At 42.9% G+C, this 21,172-nt stretch overlaps 1 protein-coding gene across 1 annotated transcript; it reads left to right on the top strand.

The window, feature by feature from the left end:
- Positions 1–2,605: 2,605 nt before the first annotated feature.
- zdhhc9 (zinc finger DHHC-type palmitoyltransferase 9) lies at positions 2,606–19,419 on the top strand. The gene is made up of 9 exons (XM_060062933.1): positions 2,606–3,634; positions 9,102–9,262; positions 11,579–11,737; positions 13,744–13,881; positions 14,606–14,654; positions 15,120–15,222; positions 17,160–17,263; positions 17,609–17,711; positions 18,722–19,419. The coding sequence occupies exons 1-9, from the start codon at positions 3,471–3,473 to the stop codon at positions 18,905–18,907; spliced, it is 1,167 nt and encodes a 388-aa protein (XP_059918916.1). The 5' UTR covers positions 2,606–3,470; the 3' UTR covers positions 18,908–19,419.
- The last annotated feature ends 1,753 nt before the right edge of the window (positions 19,420–21,172 follow it).

The following is a 21,172-nucleotide window of genomic DNA, read 5'->3' as shown; positions in this document are numbered from 1 at the left end:
TCTTCGATGGACCATTCAATATGGACTCCAATGTTGAGAGGCTGGTGCAGCATATGGTGATTCAGGTCCCATTCCACACACACGCATACCGCTCACCCAAAAGAAGGCCCCTCCAATACCATTCGCCTGCACATGGAGCACCGCGGTCGAACTCCACTGAACAGCGGATACAAAGACAACACAGAGTGATGGCTCAAAACTGTTGGTCATTATAACAAGGCAGAAAAGAAGAATGACTCACCTGGGGGGCTCATATGACGGTATATGTCCCCAATGAACCACAATCTGGTGTGTGTGCGTGCTTGCGTGTGTTGGGTGGGAGATTCAACAGACCAGCAATGAAATAAAATACATAGAATTATTTGACAGTTTGATAAAACGTCATTGTCTAAATAACAAATAAGTAAAAGACAACATACTGTATATCTTATTCAGTAATTAAGGTGGGTTCTTTGTAATAACAACTTGTGCATAGGCGAACAATACCAGGGTCACATCTTCAGTGTTGACTATATTCTAAATTTATCAGAGCTTTTGTTCCAGATTCCGTTGTCAACATGCGTCACCCACCTGTGGTCTACAAGCAACATGGTCACCGATGGCGTTCTGAATCTGTCTCTGGACACACCATCGCAAGACGTTTCGTAACCATGCCTTTTGAAACCACTGGCCACAAACCTGGGGTAATTGAAAATATGCATGCATTAATTAACAGCTTTGCAAACTAGTTGACATAATCTAACTGTATTCAAAAAATACTATACAGTGTGGTTAAAGAAAGAAAGAAAGAAAGAAAGAAAGAAAGAAAGAAAGAAAGAAAGAAACGTAATGGGACATGACTACAACCACATCCATTAATTGTGTGAAGGTTTGCAGGTCAAGTTGTTTCAAACTTGATGACCGGATGGGTAAACATGAGTTTACCCATGAACATGAGGTACATGAGTTCAAGCCAGCCATGCTGGCTGGCTGGATATCATGATGGGTCATAATAGAAAGTACTGCAGTTCTTCCTATGACCCCTTATATCCAGCCAGCCTCGCTTCTACACATATTTGTATATAAATAAGTCTTACAAATCGCCATTGTTGTGGGTAACATGGCGATACAAAGAGGCACGGAACGCAGTCCATTCATACAATGAAACGATTTAGAATGTTGTCACGATTAGTCAGTCAACGTGGTTTACGAGCTACGTGATGGACCCACACATGGTTTCTAGTCGGACGATCATGTCCAGCGGACTAACCCAAACGACAGATTTCTAAATACAAACGGGCTTTCCTCTATTATTATGATTAATATTTGCATCATAAAAATCATATCGTAGAAGCTGTCATCGGTCAATTTACGGTAAATCACGAATTGCTTTCGTAGGACTAAATGTAGCTTGCATGTTACCAAACCTCAAGTCCACTTGTCTGAAGGAAGGGTGGGCGGAGCCAGGAGAAAAACAATAAGATACACCTGCCTGCAGTAGGGCCTATGCATGGAGGCTCCCATTTATAAAGAGATACACCATCCATAATATACATTTACATGGTGTAAGTAAGCCTAGCTCTTTCGATCATTCACATAAAAACATTCTATGTTCAGTCTACTCCTCGAATCAGTACAATCAAAACATGAACTTTTGAACTTGTGATATTAACCTTTCAATCTAAATATCATGACAGCAGTTACCTTTGCCTGCTTTATAGGTGATGGGGTAAAGGGACTAGGACTTTTACTGTTATCTTTTTTTTTAGAGTAACTATTAATAATACTATTACCGGTAATAAATAAAAAATTTAGACAAGCAGTTTAAGAAAATACGTTTGTTGGAAATGTGTTTATTTGTATTTATGCATTCATTATAATTGTCCCTTCATTCAGTTACAATTGTGTGTAGACCAACAATAAAAATATTATACATATGCAGCAGATTATTTAAGGTCTATCGATTCTTGTATACCACTATGTGAATTCCTTTTTTCAGATACGGTTTATAAATCTAAATCAAACAAATAAACTTTGGCAAGTGATGTTTGTGAGTCCAGTGATTAAATGCCTTGATGTAGGGGTCCTCTTTCGGGTTGAAATTGACATTAATCAACATGTTATCTTGTGGGCCAAATATCGGTCCAACCTTATACATTTTTTTGCAGCCATCCTGATGATGCTTTCTATTTAGAACAGACACACACACACACAAACACACAACACACACACACACACACACACACACACACACACACACACACACACACACACACACACACACACACACACACACACACACACACACACACAAAATAATGTTAAACAAAATTGATCCAGAAAAAATCTACATGGATCTAGGCTAAATAAAAAAATCTGCTGCATGCTTTGAGTGAGAATAGGCCATGAGTTTGATGCTATTGATAAAGCAAGCGTTAACAACGGTAGGGAAATTTCACATCATCGTTCATTAATATTCATTGTTAACAATGTGATGATAGTGTTGTTACCTAGAATTCACCGTTTTGTATGTCTGTGGTCTATGTCAGGGCCTGTATTTGAAGCAAGACCGACATGTTGTCGTATTGTTCCAGCTGTGCTGGCCCTTTAAGATGATACACTTCAATCTAGGCGTGTTTCCTGCTGCCATTGACTAAAACAAGACCTCGGATCCTGCGGGAAAGCGCGACAAAAGCGTTTCTGTATATAGGCTGTGATTATTATTAGTTTTAAAACAGCCTTTTAAAACAGAATAAATAAGCATTTTTTTAATTGGACCCGGACGCCGTGCTCGAAGACACGTTTGTAGTCGTATTAATGAAACAGCGGTGGTAGTGCTGTGTGATCGTTTATGATTTATCAAGATGATATGAATGTCAACCGGTCAAGGTCCACTCTTTCAATGCAGGAACCGGGACGGGATATTTTTGAGTCTCTTGGAAACATTTGTCCGCAAGCCTTTGGATGTGATCTTGCCATTGACGTAGGCTACAGTTGTCTGGTTTAATTGACTGTAAACGGTTCGTGGGCTATCTTCTGATATCACGGCGGGGGGCCGTGCCAATACAGTAAGAGAAAAGATCGTGGAGTCTAGAAAATGGATTAAAGGAAGATCAGCGTGCGACACAAGAAACCGAAGAACATGCTTCATAACCATGTCCTAGAAGGGAGATCGTTATTATTACAGAAACAATCCCTGATTTGCCTTGAATGGATTTTATGGCGTTTTTATTCAGCAGTACTAGTTAAATTGCCCAGGGTACAATCCTGTTCAGTTTAGCATCATTACCAGATATTACTTCAAGGATTCGGGACTTTTCATGGAAAGGGAATAGGTTATTAGACACCCCTTTTTTGCTAAATCTGCGCAAGCCCCAGCCTCCTATCTCTTTGGATATTCGCGTTACAGACCTATTTCTTTGGTAGATTAGGCCACCCGTTAGCCTACCAAAAGGACCCGTTGTCCGTGGACGTTGATTTCAACCGGCATCATGTCGGCCGTGATGATAACGCGAAAGGTGCGAAAATGGGAAAAGCTCCCTGGTAAAAACACGTTCTGCTGTGATGGACGTGTGATGATGGCGCGACAGAAAGGCGTCTTCTATCTGACGCTGTTCCTCATCGTTGGAACCTGCGCTCTATTCTTTGCATTCGAGTAAGTCACCGCGTTACACCTGTCTGTTATATGTTGTTTTTTGTGGTAACCCTACCTGGATATTGGGACGCTGTGTTGATTGTCACAGAATTATTTGGTTTTGTTTTGTTACTTATTCCATTATTTTTTTCTATCCATCTCTTACAAGACAAACACATCTTTTCGGGGTTGTTTATTTGTTTTAATTCTCAAGACCCGTTCAGGCCTTAATCATTGCTTTGCAGCCTACTGCAGGCCACAGCATCTCGTATCGAGTTTCCTGAGCTGTCCGATGAGAGGCAACCTGGGATTTTGTTGTCTCAGCATTTCAATCTTAACGCAGGAGTACAACTCAAAAGAGCTGTTAGGACAACGTAACACTATTTGTCTCACATGCAGCATGTTGCATTTGATGGCGGGGATGTACAATTGTGATCGTTGTAATGCTTAAAGGACAGATCAGCTCTCTGTAACTTATATCTCCCCCACTAACCACACATCTAGCTTTAATTTTTCCTTTGACACATTTTTTAATATGTCTTATATATTTTTAATATGATGCAAAGATGCGAAGGTCTCTTGTTTTGTAACCTGCATAAATAAAACAGCAAAAAATGTTAACAACCCGTGAAGTAGACTGGAGCCCAAGGCCCATCCTTTCACTTCCAGTCCAGCCAGCACAATGATCGCAGTATCCTGGTTGAGTCCGGAGAGAAGGAGCAGTTGTCTAGCAGGGGGGGGGGGGGGGGGGGGCAAAGGAAGAGACTAGGTTGCGGGAGCTGCCCATTCTAAGCACTGAGGCCTTCATGGAGAAGGCCTTGTGGTGATAAAGGGCTTTGCTCGCTGCCACCTTCATATGCTAGAGGAGCATAGTTATCTGTCTGGTGGGATGGTGGGTTTGTTCGCATGGAAACAGATAACATGCAGGCTCATTTTATGGATGCCAGATAAACAGAGGGAGGCGGTAATCCCAAACTCCCCATTCCAGGTTGCTGTGAAATAATGAATCATTCAAATCCCCATACAGAGTAGAAGTTTGGTGCAGATGTTTCCGATCATACAATACTGACAAGGTGATAGTATAACACAATAAAGCCCTGACGATCCATTTTAATTTCAAAGGGTCATGCATTGGTTGAATATTAGGATTATTATCATTTGGTCAAATGTAAAATTTCAATGTGGTTTGTAGCAGTAGTGGGTGGGGCTGGACATCGTCGGCTGGACGATGTCCAATAACATCCAAGCAGAAATCTCCCTCTCATTACAAGCTGTCTCCACCCTTCCCATTATCTGGGACTGGATATCACGACTGATCATTTGTGAAAATGGGAACCAGACGCACAAATCGAGAAGACGAAATCGTTTAACCAACCAATTATTACGGAAATATGCTCTGTCTATAAGGACTTTTACTGTGGTATCCGTTCCACTTTGTGTTTTAATATATGCAAATCATAGTCTTGTATTGGAATAGGCTTTTATATGCTATTGAAGGAGTGCTAGACCTTGTGTAGATGGCGGTACATTTCATGGTTCATTGAATGTATCCCAGACGGGATAGTGTGTGTGTGTGTGTGTGTGTGTGTGTGTGTGTGTGTGTGTGTGTGTGTGTGTGTGTGTGTGTGTGTGTGTGTGTGTGTGTGTGTGTGTGTGTGTGTGTGTGTGTGTGTGTGTGTGTGTGTGTGTGTGTGTGTGTGTGTGTGTGTGTGTGCATTTATGGCTCATCTGTCTTTCTACCCCAGAATCTTGAGCTGTTGGTTATGAAGTGAATGCTCACTGTTAGCGCCGCTCTGTTCTCTCACCCATCTGTCCCTGCCCGTGTTGCCCCCGTCGACCAATCGAGAAGCAGCTCCTGAATGACTCTAACCAGCCAGTCTGGCCCGGAGGAGAGCTCATTAACAGTAGCACTGCTCTGCAACAGTCTTTGTTCTCAGACAGCCCACAGAGCAGTGTGTGGGAGTGTGCTGGAAACTCATCACCTTTAAAAAACAAAAACAAAACAAAAAACATTTATATACATATTTTTCTCCAAAAAACAGCATCTGTACAATGGATGTGGCAGATTGTAATGATTCACCATTTGACTTTGTAATAGATGGTTGTGCATGTAAACAACACCTTTGTCAACTTAGAGACTTCTACTTGGATGTGAGTTTACCAGCGTGAGTTTATAAGAGCTAGTGAAATCAGAGCTTGTAAAATCAAGGGCTGATATTTGAGCCGCAACTGGTTTTTCCTTTCAGATAAGTATTTTATTATGGACGGCATCATGAAGCCTGCATTGATTTTTCCAAAAGTGTGTATGTGGCTCTTGTGTTGCTGCAAATGGCAGTTAATGTATAACTTTCCCAGGCCGCATGTCGTTATTATGACCAGATTCCAGTTCTCAGTTTCCCATTTCATCTATAAGCCCTGCTCTTTTACTGCTGTTGAACCTGCTGCAGCTTGTGTGGCCACTGATGATGTAACACGGTTAATCTTATGCATATCTTCTACTTATTAATGAATAATCTCTCACGTATATCATGGTATTTCAGTAATGCAGAGGTTGGATCTCATGGATCACAGATTGTAGCCCAGTGGATTGGCAGTATGAAGTTCAAATTCAAGTGCTTCGGGTTAAGAGTTACAGCTACATATGGAATGCTACTTAAGTCAATATTTAATAAATACATAAATAAATATGGCTATGATGTTATGAAATAAGGCAATGCATATATACATTTATGCAAATAAAAAAAATATAGAAATTAGTCAATGTAATTAAAATATACCTTTTTTTATTTCAGTGGACTTTTATTTCATAATTCAATATTTATTTTATTTTAAGGGACTATTATAACATCAACATACTCAGCGCTGTTCCGGTGCGGTTGCTTTGATCTGAGATAACCATGCCCAACTTATTGGAAAATAACTGATGGAAATAAAAAGACAAAAATAAATGTTGAATTATGAAATAAAAGTCACCTGATGTAAATTAATGTTGACATATGTAAAGAAGTCCCTGGTCATTTGGAAAAATCACTTTTTAAAATGAAAAACATATTAATATATTTATTAATTTAACTATATGGACTTAAATTGCATTCCATACATATCCAGACCAACCTTTCTAGTTTCCTAGTAAGACTCATAGCCACAGTATAACAGGAAAGTCATAATTTGCCTTTTGGTTACCTCCATGGTTATAGAGTTATATAACCAAATTATATAACCGTAATATGAATCTTGTCAGATGGCAGTTTGAAAAGAAGGATATTTTAAATGTGTTTTCCTTTTAGTGTTATATTTAATCTGAATAGGAGGGCCTAACAATGTATGTATTTTTAAACTCTTTTACTATAGTTATAATTTTCCCAAGTTTGGCCTAGAAACAGATGGACACGCCCAAGAGAGAGAGAAAGAATAACGAGTGTTCTTATAAAAGGCAGGACGTGACCGAGAGCTTCTGCAGGCCCGCCCTCGCACAGCCAGTGCATAATTCATCCAGAATGGGATTCAGGCAGCTCTACAGCAGCTTCCAATGTTAAGTATTAATAAAGGATAGACAGTGCCCTGTACGCCACTAAGCCATGTCATCTGACATTGACGGGCGTTTGGATTCAGTTACATCATGTGTCCTGTTGGGAAGATTTCATTAAATCCGGCCCTGTCTCTATAGCGGTTTCACCCTCAGTGCTCCGATGTGCGGAAATCCAATTGATCTAAGTGTAGATTAAACTCTTGATACAATGACCCCAGCACCCTACTCCCTACCCAGAGTTAATTCTGGGCGCTCTCACCTTCTCACCTTCTGCTGGTGACCTATTGGTGATGCTGGAGAGGTATTGAGTCGGCCTTGATGATGTGTATTGAACACCTTAACAGCCCTTGAAATAGCGCAGCATGTTGACCACGTTGAAAAACTCCCTATCTTATGCATTCCCTCAGGTTGCACCACAGTTCACATCATGAGCTATAAACAGCACAGGCTTTATGAATTGGTTTGCATGTATTGTAAATGAATAAAAGGCACATGTAGTACAGTGTGTTCTAAGATAATGTTGTATATATTATTATATTATATTATATATTTTTTCTGAGGAAATCTCCCTTCGGGCTGTTAAGAAGGGGTAGAGCACTTTCAATTATTGGAGTTAAGGGAGTATTCATACATTTGAGTGTTTTGAGTTTTGCTGTGATTGCTGGAGAAATAAGAACCAAATGTAATTTGGCCTGCTTTTATGGTCGTGGTCTGTAGCTTGTTGCTGAACACACAGATGAAGATATTCTTGTAAACAGAGGGTAAAGTGTTTGCATCCAGGAAGGATCGAGAGTCCTGATGGGAAGCCACGATAAAGTGTGCCTTTAAGTGTTTTCAGTGTCATCAGCCCCGACATTACACCATCAACCCCCTCCCTACCCTGGCTGCCTCTGTCCCCACACAGTACCTATAGTATCTTTAACACCGATGGGGATCAGTGGAACAGTAATCGAGGTTTGATCTATGTGTGAATCACTGAACTCAACTTGGTAGGTAGGGGAAACCAATCCGACCAGTCTGGTAGCTGCCCGACGCTATTGTGCTCTGGTATGCTGACTGAACCTGCTCTCATCTGCAGTGCACAGCAAGGTGGACTTTTCCTTCCGCATGGGTGTGCATTGTAACAATCGTTCTGCAATCTCTTATAACTTCCTTATTTGTTTCTGTCTCTTTGTTAGCTTTTTGTGTGAATGATCAGTACACAAGAAAAGTCCACAATGCTTCAAATGTATTCCAAATAAAGTCCAACCTTATATTTAAAGTGTGTTTTCAACCCAAGGTTGTCGTTAAGTACAACAAGCCACCAAAAGGGGATGGATATTTTTGTTGTTTAAATAAATATACAAAAATATATAATTAAAAATACTGATATTTTAATAATATTTTGTGATAATTTTCAATTCAGGTCTCATCCCACTGGCCTGCTTCTCTGTAGGCCAGCTGGTGCACATAAACCATCCCTAGTGTCCCAGTGTTTTGTTGATCTGGCATCTTATCCTCCTGTGGCATTACATTAGTGTTGTATGGGGAAGCTAGCGTGCGGCGCTGTTCCTCTCTGGCTGTTGTTGCTCGTTGTACCGCAGTGCCGTTCCTTGTTGATCAGCCACAAAGAACAGGCCTTTAAAGCACCCATGTTGACGACAGCAAACTCATTGGAACACAACCAATGAAATATGCAAATGCACTTCATTGCTTGCAGTTGCTGACAGCAAGAGTATTCTATCGTGTGCAACATCCTTTCGCAACTAAATCCTTTATGCACCCTGCAATTTGGCCAATGCAAAATGGAAGCCATTATAATATTTATAATATGCTAATTTCAATAAGAGTGATTGAATGTATGACTTGTGGTGTGATTGTTCGTATCAGTGGCCAACATGGAGGACCAATACCCCTTTGAAGCAACAACGACTGTGAAAATGTGAGTTTGAATTCGATCCAAATGTTCTCACCCTGCAGATGCCCGTACCTGGCTGTCCACCTGTCTCCCACCATACCCGTGTTTGCCGTGGTCCTCTTCCTGTTCGTCATGGCGATGCTGCTGAGAACCAGCTTCAGTGACCCAGGGGTTCTTCCACGCGCACTCCCAGAAGAGGCCAGCTTCATCGAAATGGAGATCGGTGAGTCCGAGGAGTGAAACGCACTTTTCAGCTTTCAGGGAAAATAAAAAAAGGCTTGAGTGGGAAAAGGGGAGTAAGTCCTGCTTTTATCATTTCTTCTGCTGATTTTTTATTATTTTGTAATTATAAATATATAAATATATATATATATTTTGCACATTTTCATACACCCTTATAGTTGGTTTGGAATTCTCAATGATGTCATTGTTTCTGCCATAAATAGTTTGTGTGTTTGCATGTGTATGCTTGGTTTTCTATTATTTGCGTAGCCAAATATCTGGTTGTAATGACTGTCCATTTGGAAATGTAAATATTTTAGTCAAAGTATGTCCGAGGCATAAATTGTTAAGCACCCAGGCCAGCTTTGTGGACAGGAATGGAGCCAGAGTTCTCTTGATTTATTCATGTCTGTTTTGCTGAAGGATGTTAAAAGTTTTGTGTGGGCTGCTAGTCCTTGGATGCAAAGCTCAATTCAGCTTTTTGGTGTTCTTCATATTTCTACACTTAAATCTTAGTCTGATGCTAATAGAGAATACCATGGTAGTCAAACCTCATGCGTTTGGCTGACGTCCAGAACCTGTGTGTGTCTGGTTTTTCTTGCCAATATATATTTGGTTTTTTTTCCCTCCATATTTTGAACAGTTCTTTGAATTTTCTATTATGCTGCCCTGTTTGTCCAGACACTCCTGTCATCTCTGCATGGACTAACATGCTTCCCATTCCCCTGGTACCCTCCCTCTCTCCCTCCATCTCTCCCTCCCTCCCTCCACCTCCCCCACACACAGCTGTATCTCTAGGTGGTAGCTTTTATTCTATGTTTACCCATCCACTGCTTTATGAGACACTCTCTTTTATGAGAATCTTCTTGAAGATTCAGAAGTTTCAGATATGGTTGCTCGCTGAGATGGGGCTGGCTAGCAGAAGCTAAATGCTACGCTTTTTGTTGCAGCTGTGAGTCATACACACAAATCGATGATAATCACACCGTGGTAAGCTAGCCATCAATAGCTATCGTAGACAAGTGATGGTCACTGGGCGTTGCCTGGACTAGAGGAGAGTGTGTTATCACAAATAGAAAATATATTTTTGGCTTTCTGGTTGTTGTTTTTCTGGCATGACCTTGGCGTAACCATCTGGTGTCTAACAAATAACAACCCTTTTTTTAACCGTTATTTTACAGCTTCTTTTGTTTTTTGCATCCTACCACAACTTGTCAAGTGGCCCAAAACCAAATCCCTCCAAAAATAACAAACCATTGTTTAAAAATGTTCCACACGGCCGTGTGAGAGGTGTTAACAAATGTGTAATTCTTCCAACTCTCCAAAACAGATCCACAAAAAAACCTCAAAAAAAGCCAAACACAGCACTGTTTTCAGCTGAAACTAAATTCACCCGTGTCTAACAGTTGCCTTAGAGGCCATATCCACGTACCAATGGCCTGCTTACGTCCGGCTAAGGCATAGCGGGGATTGTTGTGTGAGTGACCCAGATCCCATCTGTCTGGGTTCAGAGGCAGACACACTGATGATGCCTGCACTACACTGCCACTTTATCCTGTTGGGGAGTTAGTGGTCCTGGGGGGGGGGGGGGGGGGGAATGCTAATACAAGCAGACACACTTGGAATCCATAATGGCCTCAGTCGTATGGGCACCGGGAGACTGAGCCACGGTGCTGGCCTCATTCCTCACGGGTGATGACTCATGACTTCCTGTTCAGCTGTCCCCATCGCATGGCTGCACCCTCACCTACTCTGAATCCATGATGGGGTGAGGGGCTAGGAAACAAATCTGTTGTCTTGTGCTACATTAAACAAAATCCGATCAGAGGGTGCTGTAACCTGTTTTATGAGCCTCTCTTGTTCTCAAAGCGCCCATAATCGAGAGACAGTGAAACTTTATTGGAGTACCGGGCTGTTATGGCGTTCTTGTATGTTCTCATTGGTGGATAATTATTGTCAGGTTTTCGCCGGTCTGGTTTGTAAATGTACTCACTGAGCAAATGCGTGTATTTCTTAATTGTCTTGCTGATGTTTATTTTGGCGTAGGTCTGATCGTTTGGCTTTACAAAGATAGAAGAGTGAATTCAAAAGGCCGACGATCAATAGTGCGGAACATTCACTGTATAATTGTGCCCGGTGTTATTGGAAATGACTAGACCATACTTCCAGGTCACATGGGTGTGTCGATTATGCAACGTCAATTAGGCCCTTGAGCCTGTGTGTGTTTGTATTAAACCTTTGTTTAACAGAATGTTGAGATATCGATATATCGCATGATGAATTAAAGTTAACGTTTAATTGATCCTTTTTTGAACAGAGGCCGCCAATGGGAACGTCCCCGCGGGCCAGAGGCCCCCGCCGCGCATCCGGAACGTTCAGATCAACAACCAGATTGTGAAGCTCAAGTACTGCTACACCTGCAAGATCTTCCGGCCACCGCGCGCCTCCCACTGCAGTATCTGTGACAACTGCGTCGGTAAGGCTCTGAACCTGGGTGTGCCCAGAACTGACTTTTGACGTTACGTTAAGTGGTCAATTTGAGGGGAGTGTCTGAGGTCGGCCTGGGCTAGGTTCATCAGGAACAATAGGCCTAACCCTAAAACCAAACCCTTATCCTTAATACTAACACAAAGCCTAACCCTAAAAACAAGGCCTAATTTCTAAAAAACAGGGTAGGTTTTGGTTGCCTAGTCAGGTTTGGGGTTACCCTAACCCAAAAAAACAAACTGTAACTCTGTAACAAAAACCAACCCCGAAATCTAATCTTAACCATACAATCTATCCATAAACCCCTTCCCCCTAAGCTTAGCCCTAAAATGTAGCCCTTACTCTACAACCAAAGCCAACCCCTATACAATAAACCTAACCCTAAACCCTCAAATCTAACCCAGAACCCAAACCTAACCGTAAAACCAAACCCTAACCGTACAACCAACCCTTACACCAAACAACCTAAATCAACCCAAAGCCTCACATCTTTTGGGCTTGGGGGTCTGGGGGTCTGAGACCGGAACTACCTAGGAAAGGTACTCACTGGATGCTGCCCCGGGGCCTACCTCGGGGGGGGATCCCCTGTGATCTCGGCTCACTGTGACCCCTAGGATCTCTGTGATCTCGGCTCACTGTGATCCATATCATCTCTGTGATCTCTGCTCACTGTGATCCATATGATCTCTGCTCACTGTGACCCCTATGCTCCCTAGGATCTCTGCTTACTGTGGTCCATATGATCTCTGTGATCTCTGCTTACTGTGATCCATATGGTCCCTGTGATATCTGCTAACTGTGATCCATATGGTCCCTGTGATATCTGCTCACTGTGATCCATATGGTCCCTGTCATATCTGCTAACTGTGATCCATATGGTCCCCGTGATCTCTGCTCACTGTGATCCCTGGAATCACTGTGCGTTCATGTAGCCACACCCCCTGAGGCCTGTAGACATGTAGATATCTTTACACTATTTTCTGCCAGTGATTGGCATCTGAGAGGGGCTTTGAAGAGTGTGCGGCTTCACAGGTAACACAGACCGTGATGAGTCCTACAGAACAGCCTCAGTCAGCCACTGCCCAGTCACCGAGAACACTGGGCTGTTTGTGTTGAACACACACACACACACACACACACACACACACACACACACACACACACACACACACACACACACACACACACACACACACACACACACACACACACACACACACACACACACACACACACACACAGACACACACACACACACACACACACACACACACAGTGAGCAGATGATGCAGCAGTTTTCTTCTTGGTTCCTTCCTTGCTAGAAGCATATCGTTCCCTCTTGTTATCTAGCATATTTTTAGGGTGGAGATTGTATCTTGCGTCATGCAGCACATTCAACTCTTTTCATTTGTGTTATTTGGGAGGTTTTGAAGCATATTACATGTTTTGTCAATCTGTTGTATACGATTAACAGTTTCGAAAGAGAGGGAGTGGCGTTCTTGCCGTATTTCCAGCATTATCCGTGTGGTATTTCACCCTTTTTGTTTGTTTCCTAGTTTATTAGTGTTTATTAGAAAGTCTGCTGCCTAATGCGAAGGTGTGCAACGTGAAGTGTTACCATCCGACCCTTCTCTGTCTGTTGCAAAACAAAGCAGAAGAGAAGTGAGAAGGGAGACGTGTATATATAGAGAAACGGTTAGGCTATATTTGGACAACAAATGATACTCTCTTATCGCTGATGGAAAAAGCAATGTGATTAAAAATAACCTGAACAAAGGCTTTGGATTCTGTGAAAAGATCAATAATTGCACGTGTAAGCCTTTTCAGCTCGATTCTTCTAAGATCCCCAGCATTCAGTGTGTTTGGATGTTTGCTTTCTTTTGAACTTTGAGCTTAAGGTGTGCGGTTGTATTTGACCCTCTGCTGCCAATAGGGGCAGTGTTTCGTACGACGCTCTTCTAATCACCATCTTTTGCCTTTCCCTCCCGTCTCCAGACCGCTTCGACCACCACTGTCCCTGGGTGGGAAACTGTGTGGGCAAGCGGAACTACCGCTTCTTCTACCTTTTCACCCTTTCACTCTCCCTGTTGACCATCTACATATTCACCTTCGACATTGTCCACGTGGTCATGCGTAAGTATTTCAGGAGGCCGGTGTGTCAAACGCTTTGAGAAATAAATACATTTGTACGCAACAAAATGAAAGGTGCATGCTAACCGTACAAAAGCAAGGTTTCTCTCTCCTGACGTCACATTAGTGGGACTGTAAAGAAGAGTCATTATTTGACAATAGGTTTCATCATGATTACAAGAAAAACAGGCTCATGCTTACAGATAAAAAACTTTGATGGAAGGATTGGACAAACACAGCTCAAGGAATGTGACAAAACAAGAACAACCGTGTTCGACACTATCTTGCCAGCACATACCTTCACAGACAAAGGTACAAATCCATACATGTTAAATATTAAACCACAGCCTAGCTAAGGCAGGGCTCCCCGAGAAGTTTGATGTCACGTGAGAGGAAGAGTGACTCCATGACATCAGGTTATGCTTTTGTCAATGCCCTTTTGTTGAGAACCGGGAAGCTTTAGCAAGGGAACTAATTGACATTCAAAATAATCAGCAAGTACACAGGCTGCCAACCAGTGCAACCAGTGCTATCGTACTGCTAGAATGCTGTGTTTGTATCGGAGAACCAGGCAGGTTCCTCTTTACCATTATTAAAGGGGTGTGTGTGTGTGTGTGTGTGTGTGTGTGTGTGTGTGTGTGTGTGTGTGTGTGTGTGTGTGTGTGTGTGTGTGTGTGTGTGCGCGCGGTGTGTGTGTGTGTGTGTGTGTGTGTGTTCTCCTTCACAGGTTCGGTGGACTCTGGATTTCTGAACGCTTTGAAGGAAACCCCTGGAACATATCCTTGAGGCTACTACTACCCAAAACGTTCACCAGTGGTTCTGTGTGTGATGATGCAAGATAAAAAAGGAAAACAAATCATTATCAAAACATTGATACACATTTGCAGAAGATTAATAATTGCTCTGCCAACCATCCCATCCAATAAACGGTACCAACTGTTCTATCCATCACACATCTGGGTGGACACTCCCACTTGTGTTGTCACTAGAGGGTACATTTTGACATGGCTTGTAATGGCTAATCAACATCCCACCTGCCGGTAAAATACGGGCCCTTTAACATAGCACTTATTATTCATCTACAAACAGATATAACGTTAATGATAAGTTCATCAGCTAAAGGCTTATAAATTAATGTTTTCTTAACGTTTGTTCATCATTTACATATGTCTCAGCAAATGCATGCGTGCAAAATGTTCACCATCCCCTATATCCAAATGTTTTTCTTAACGAAAAGCCACTGTGTTGGAGGTGCTCGTGTGTTTCTTCACTCTCTGGTCAGTGGTTGGCCTAACCGGCTTCCATACCTACCTGATCTCCCTCAACCAGACCACCAATGAGGATGTAAGTGAGCTCACACTCTCCTATAAGGAACTGAAGCTTGTCAGTACTTGTTTATAATCTCATAACAAACTTGGGTTCATTAGGACATTAGTGGGTGCTTTATGAGGTGTGTGTTTGTGTGTGTGTGTGTGTTACGATCATTAATAAATCTAGGGGGATTAGAGTGAAGTACAGTAACGGGGTGTGTTTGCGTAGTGTAGTCCATTGCCTTTATGGTTGGAAAGATAAACACGCATAGTTGTGTAAACATTTGGACGTTCAACAGGTAACCGATTTGTTTCCTTGACAACAGACCTGCTATGGTCGAGATTAAAGAAGTGCCAAGCAATACATTTGCATTGAGAGAGTACTTCCTCAGACTTTATTTTGTGTGTTTGAGCAATAGTTTTTCCTAGCTAATCTAAATTCTTTCTTAGCCAATGTCATCAACTGTTTTATATATATTCATAACTTTATAATATTTTAATGTTGAAATATTATTGAAATGTTTGAGTTTGAGTAGATAAGGTTAGGTTAGGCATACATCACGAATGCTAAATGTAAAAATGCAGACACATAAGCGGAGATGAGAATGAGTTTGCAACCAGTGACTGCCCCAGATGATGTAGTAATTATGTAGTAACTACATAGCAATCATGTAGTAACTAAGTATAAGTACTGCTGGGGTTTTGTCTAGGGCTTTGTTTGCCCAATTTCTTTGACACAAGCTCCGGCACTTACAGCAGCCATGGAAGACTGTAGAAGACTTCAGATCTCCTCCTCCTCCTCCTTCTAATCCTCCTGCTGCTCCTCCTCTCCTCCTAATGACTAATTCATCATCCCCCGTTCTCTGCGACAAGCGTGCCTGGTTTGCGTCTTTATTTTTTTTATCATTTTAAACCGGTAATGGGTGGTTTAAGATAATGGCTTCCTCTCTTCTTCCTTTTTGCGTCTTTTCTTTGAAATTTCCCCCACACCGGTAATGAAACCAAATACACCCATTAGAATAACAAGACAATTGAGGAACCAATCCTGTCCATCCCAAGCCTATCTATAACACTGATTGGTCTAATAATAGACACGTCGATTCCTACAGGGGTTGGGATGGCTGCCAAAGGATCGGAGGGAGAAGCAGAAAAGGGAGGAGACGACAGGAGATGGAGGGAGGGAAGGAGGGAGGGAGGGAGGGAGGGAGGGAGGGAGGGGTTGACAGAGGGAGGGCACCTTGAGTGGTGTGTCTGATGGGGTCTCTCTTGGGGAGGATGTCTGTGTCCACTACACGTTCACGCAAACAAATGCTCCCATTAGTAGTTAAGTCACTTTTGAACTCTAGGAGGGCGATCTGTATTTAATTTTTAATGTTGAAACTCACTTCAGTTGAAATGCTGCTATTTGGAAGGGACGCTATGGAGTGGGTGTGTTGATTCAAGGACGCTTTAAGTGCTTTAAGCGTGCTTTAAGTGTGGTATTTCTGAAGGGAATAGTCGAAGAGATATGGTTTGCAATGAAAGTAGTCGGCCAAAAGAAAATAGTCCACAAAGAAGATTTATTACTTTTAAGCATTCAAGTATTTTCTTATCATTGGGATGCATGTTATTCTTCACACAGGTAGCGTAGAATATTCCCCCTCCAGCCAGACCTCATTACCAGAGCGTTTTTGTAGGTCAAAGCCAAGCCTTAAGGAACATGATGCTAAAAGTGTAACTGATTTTGAATGCAGGTATGCAGACACGAAAGGCGAACAGCCTTTCAGAAGCATGTACCGGATATTTGCTATGTTTGGAATAATTGATTGGTCTCCTGTTGCCTGGACATTCCTTTCTGAGGATTTGTTATGCTGTTGGAGATAAAGTGAGGTTGGAGTCTGCTGTCAGGAAATCTATTTTCCTAACAGAGGTGTGTGTGTGTGTGTGTGTGTGTGTGTGTGTGTGTGTATGTATGTATGTGTTCATCCCTAGATCAAAGGCTCATGGTCAGGGAAGAACCGAGTGCAGAACCCCTACAGCCACAAGAACATCATGAAGAACTGCTCTGAGATCCTTTGTGGGCCCACGTACCCTAGGTAAACAACCAGTCCACCGAGCACCGAGCAGAAAGCACGGTGACTTGCCACAGCAGGGCGGCTAGGCTAGGGTAGCGATAACAAAAGAGAAATGGAGCTGCATGTTGATTATATTAAAGCCGTTTAATGAAAGAAAATATCTTTAATTAAATATCTGCACACGTGTGTGATACTAACAGCATAACATCATAAAAGCACATAAGCTAATAACATCATAAAATGTATCACTGCAATACCAAAAGGCTTTTAAGGGTTTTCCGCTGAGCCCTGCCTTCCCCAGCCTCTGTTGAATAAAACAATAGGAGGTTTACTGACTGGGTGTTTCTTACTGTGTTTTCTCACCAGTGTCCTGGACAGACGAGGAGTGATGCAGCAGGGCGATTCGCCGTCTCTTACGACCGCTGCCACCCCGTCCTCCACCAGCGACAGCACAGTACCACAGACCACAGTAAGCCACCACGCACACGCGCACACACACACACACACACACACACACACACACACACACACACACACACACACACACACACACACACACACACACACACACACACACACACACACACACACACACACACACACACACAGGCACACACACACACACACACACACACACACACACACACACACACACACACACACACACACACACACACACGCAGGCAGACAGACAGACAGACAGACAGACAGACAGACAGACAGACAGACAGACAGACAGACAGACAGACAGACAGACAGACAGACAGACAGACAGACAGACAGACAGACAGACAGACACGCATGACCCTTTCTTTTCACTCTCGCTCGAAGTGAATAATCTCATGTTCTGCCACTTGTTGGCTGTAGCTCATAGATACAAGTCATGATGGAGAGGCCATGCATGTGTGATGTAGGTAAAGCTGCAGAGAAAAGGTAATTCCTTTCCTTGCACTGCAGTGACTGCTGAAAGTAATCTCATCTGTTCTATATATATACTGCATGAAAGTATGAAAATGGATTCAAGCTGTTTAACAGAAAATGGTACGACTCAAACAACCTTGAAAAGATCAATTTTCAAGGTGCTTTGTGGAGGTGACGTTGGTTGAATGTTTCGTTTTTTTATAGAACAAGAAGATGATTTATTATAACACCAGGTGGGAGTGTGATTAGCCGTTGCAAGCCATTTTGAAAATCTCCCTCTTCTGACGTCACAACCGGGCATGTCCACCTAGATGTGTGCTGGATAGATCAGTCTACCATCTATCCGTCATACATATAGGTGGACACGCCCACTTGTGACGTCAGAAAGGGCAGACTTTGTGACGGCTAATCGGACTCACACTTGGTGGCATGTCATGGGACCTTCAAAGAATGATTTGTCTCTCGTGGAAGATTTGCTTTCATTGAGAATATTCCCCGGCGCTGTTACCCTCTGCTTACGTGTCTCTCTTGCTCATGCGTGCCGTCCACTGCGCACAGAAACCCACGGCGCCGCTCATCCCCAACGAGCACACGCCTGACGACGCCAAGCCCAGCATCGCCACCTCCACGGAGATCAGCACCTCCCTCACGGAGGAGTCGGAGTCGACCGCCCACAAGGTCCCGCCCCTCGCCTCGCCCGAGACCGATGTAGAGGCGTCCATCGCCAAGGCGGCCGCACACTAGCTACGTGACGCAGAGCGGGGAGATGTCCGCTCTGGTCCGCTCTTCCACCATTTCCCCCCCCCCGCCCCCCCCCCCCCCCCACCCCCTTCGACGCTTTCCCCTTCTCCCAGCCTGCCTCCTTCCAACAAGGAACTCGGACGGGATAATAATCCAGATTTTCCACATTGTGGTGCAGGTGACTAATGAGTTCTCTGAAGTCCTGCCCTACTTTACGCTGGGGCCCTCCTCTCGGACGCTGCAGCCCCCTTCTCCTCGTCTCACTTCCAACAGCGGCTGCGGCAGAACTGTATGATGGACTGTATCGCTCAGTGTGTTGGGGGGGAGGTGTGTGTGTGTGTGTGTGGTGTGTTGTGTGTGTGTGTGTGTGTGTGGTGTAATATAACAGGGAAAAAAAAACTCAGACTCTTCCTTAGGGCCCTTGAGCATTGCATGGAAAAGACATAGGTAGAACACTCTTGGAACTTGAACTTAAAAAAAAAAGAAAAAGGAAAAAAAATAATACAAGTGTACAACCGTGTGTCCACATGTTGTCTATGGGTTTACTCTGATGATTGTCAATGATACTTTATTTATTATAGCTGTGATGACTCCTATTGTACAAGGCCAGTTCCAATATACTCTCTTAAGGATTGCAAGTGTCTCCAAGACAATGTTTCTTCCCTGGACACGTGTACATCATTAACCGCCATACATTCATCCCCGTCCTTGTTTTCTCCCCCAGTGCATACAGAACCTACCCTATGCAATCCATGGTTTGAATAGTTGCTCTGTGATTAGTTATAAGTGTAGAGTCCAGTTGTGCACCTACACGAGTAAACATAAGTCTGTCTGTGCACTATGATGATGTCTAGTAATGGGGGGGGGTCTGAACTGAGGTACCGAGAAATATCTCAGTGAACGTCCCTTCTAGATCAATCGTACTTTGTAATCTGGTATTGCTGCAATTACTACTGTTATTCTCAAACTTTGGATTTTCTTTCCGATTTAACGTTGACTGCCGTCTTTCCATTTTTATATACATGTCAAGGGGAGTGATGCCGTTGCTATGTCGTGGTTGTGCAATGTTGCTCACGTCCAGCGCTGACATCTGAACGGTCACAGTGTTTCGCTTTGGTATGCGAGAGCGCAGGCCAGGTTGCTGTTGATAAGTCGCAGTACTAAAGTCATCAGTAACAGTGCCTTAACATAAACACGTTGTCGTATCCATGGCAACAGCGCCGATGTACTACAGGGTAAACCGGCCGACACACCCTCGTGCTCTGAAGTAACGATGAGGATGATGATGATGATGATTACGGTCAACATTTTCCAAACTCTCCCAATCAGACAGGATGGGAAGTGGGGAAAAATGCGGAAACGTGCCCCGATGGCAAAGAGGGAGATTTTCCTCTAGTCTCAGAGTAAGGGCGAACGAGAGTGTTTAGAGTGCAGTCGGGGATCAGGCTCTGCAGATCAAGTCTCACTTCTTTAAAGGGAATCAAGAGCTTTTCTTTTACTTGCTGTCCATTCCTTGTTCAAAAACAAAACAACGCAATTATTTTTATTTTATTTATTTGAAACATCTCTCTCTCTCTCTCTCTCTCTCTCTCTCTCTCTCTCTCTCTCTCTCTCTCTCTCTCTCTCTCTCTCTCTCTCTCTCTCTCTCTCTCTCTCTCTCTCTCTCTCTCTCTCTCTCTCTCTCTCTCTCTCTCTACTCTTTGTAGTCACGTCTACAGTTTTGGCTGTGACTGTTGGTCTGTGCAGCAGTCTAGTCTGCTACTTCTGAAGTCACTGGCTCATTATCACATGGATTAAGGCATATGATGGAGTTAGTCACACATTACTGCACCACAGTTTTAACCACCTCTGAATTGTAACAGCTGTGGAAACACAGCGTTTGTTTTGTTTTTTAAAACAAGGCCTGAATGTCATTTTGTTTTAATGATGATAAGCCAAAATAGGGAGAGGCTCTTTATGTTAAAGGGATGTGTGATGCTAGTATGTATTCGTGTCATCGTGCTGTATGCAATGCAAGACGTTTCTGAAATATAACTGTATAGATATTTGATTTTTAACATCAGTATTATTCTTGATTTAGATCCGGAGATGATGAATGAGTCGTTCAATACAACAGCACTTAAGGTATACCATCTGTAGGATTAAATGAGTTGTGATCTGATATATTGAAAGGTATAATCAAGTTATGTGACCTCCTAAGAGAATTATTGTGAACATGCCAAGCGCATTGTTTCTGTAAATGTATAACAGTAAATGCTGACCTTTTTA

Source organism: Gadus macrocephalus, chromosome 10 (assembly GCF_031168955.1).
Source record: "Gadus macrocephalus chromosome 10, ASM3116895v1".
In the NCBI taxonomy this organism is placed as follows: domain Eukaryota; kingdom Metazoa; phylum Chordata; class Actinopteri; order Gadiformes; family Gadidae; genus Gadus; species Gadus macrocephalus.
Note: the sequence above shows the minus strand (reverse complement) of the source record. Positions and strands in the feature narration are given on the sequence as shown.

Coding starts and splice junctions, on each gene's coding strand:
- zdhhc9 (XM_060062933.1), top strand. CDS start 3,471: ATGTCGGCCGTGATGATAACGCGAAAGGTGCGAAAATGGGAAAAGCTC. Junction 11,738..13,743: donor TATCTGTGACAACTGCGTCG/GTAAGGCTCTGA, acceptor TCCCGTCTCCAG/ACCGCTTCGACCACCACTGT. Junction 13,882..14,605: donor CATTGTCCACGTGGTCATGC/GTAAGTATTTCA, acceptor TCTCCTTCACAG/GTTCGGTGGACTCTGGATTT.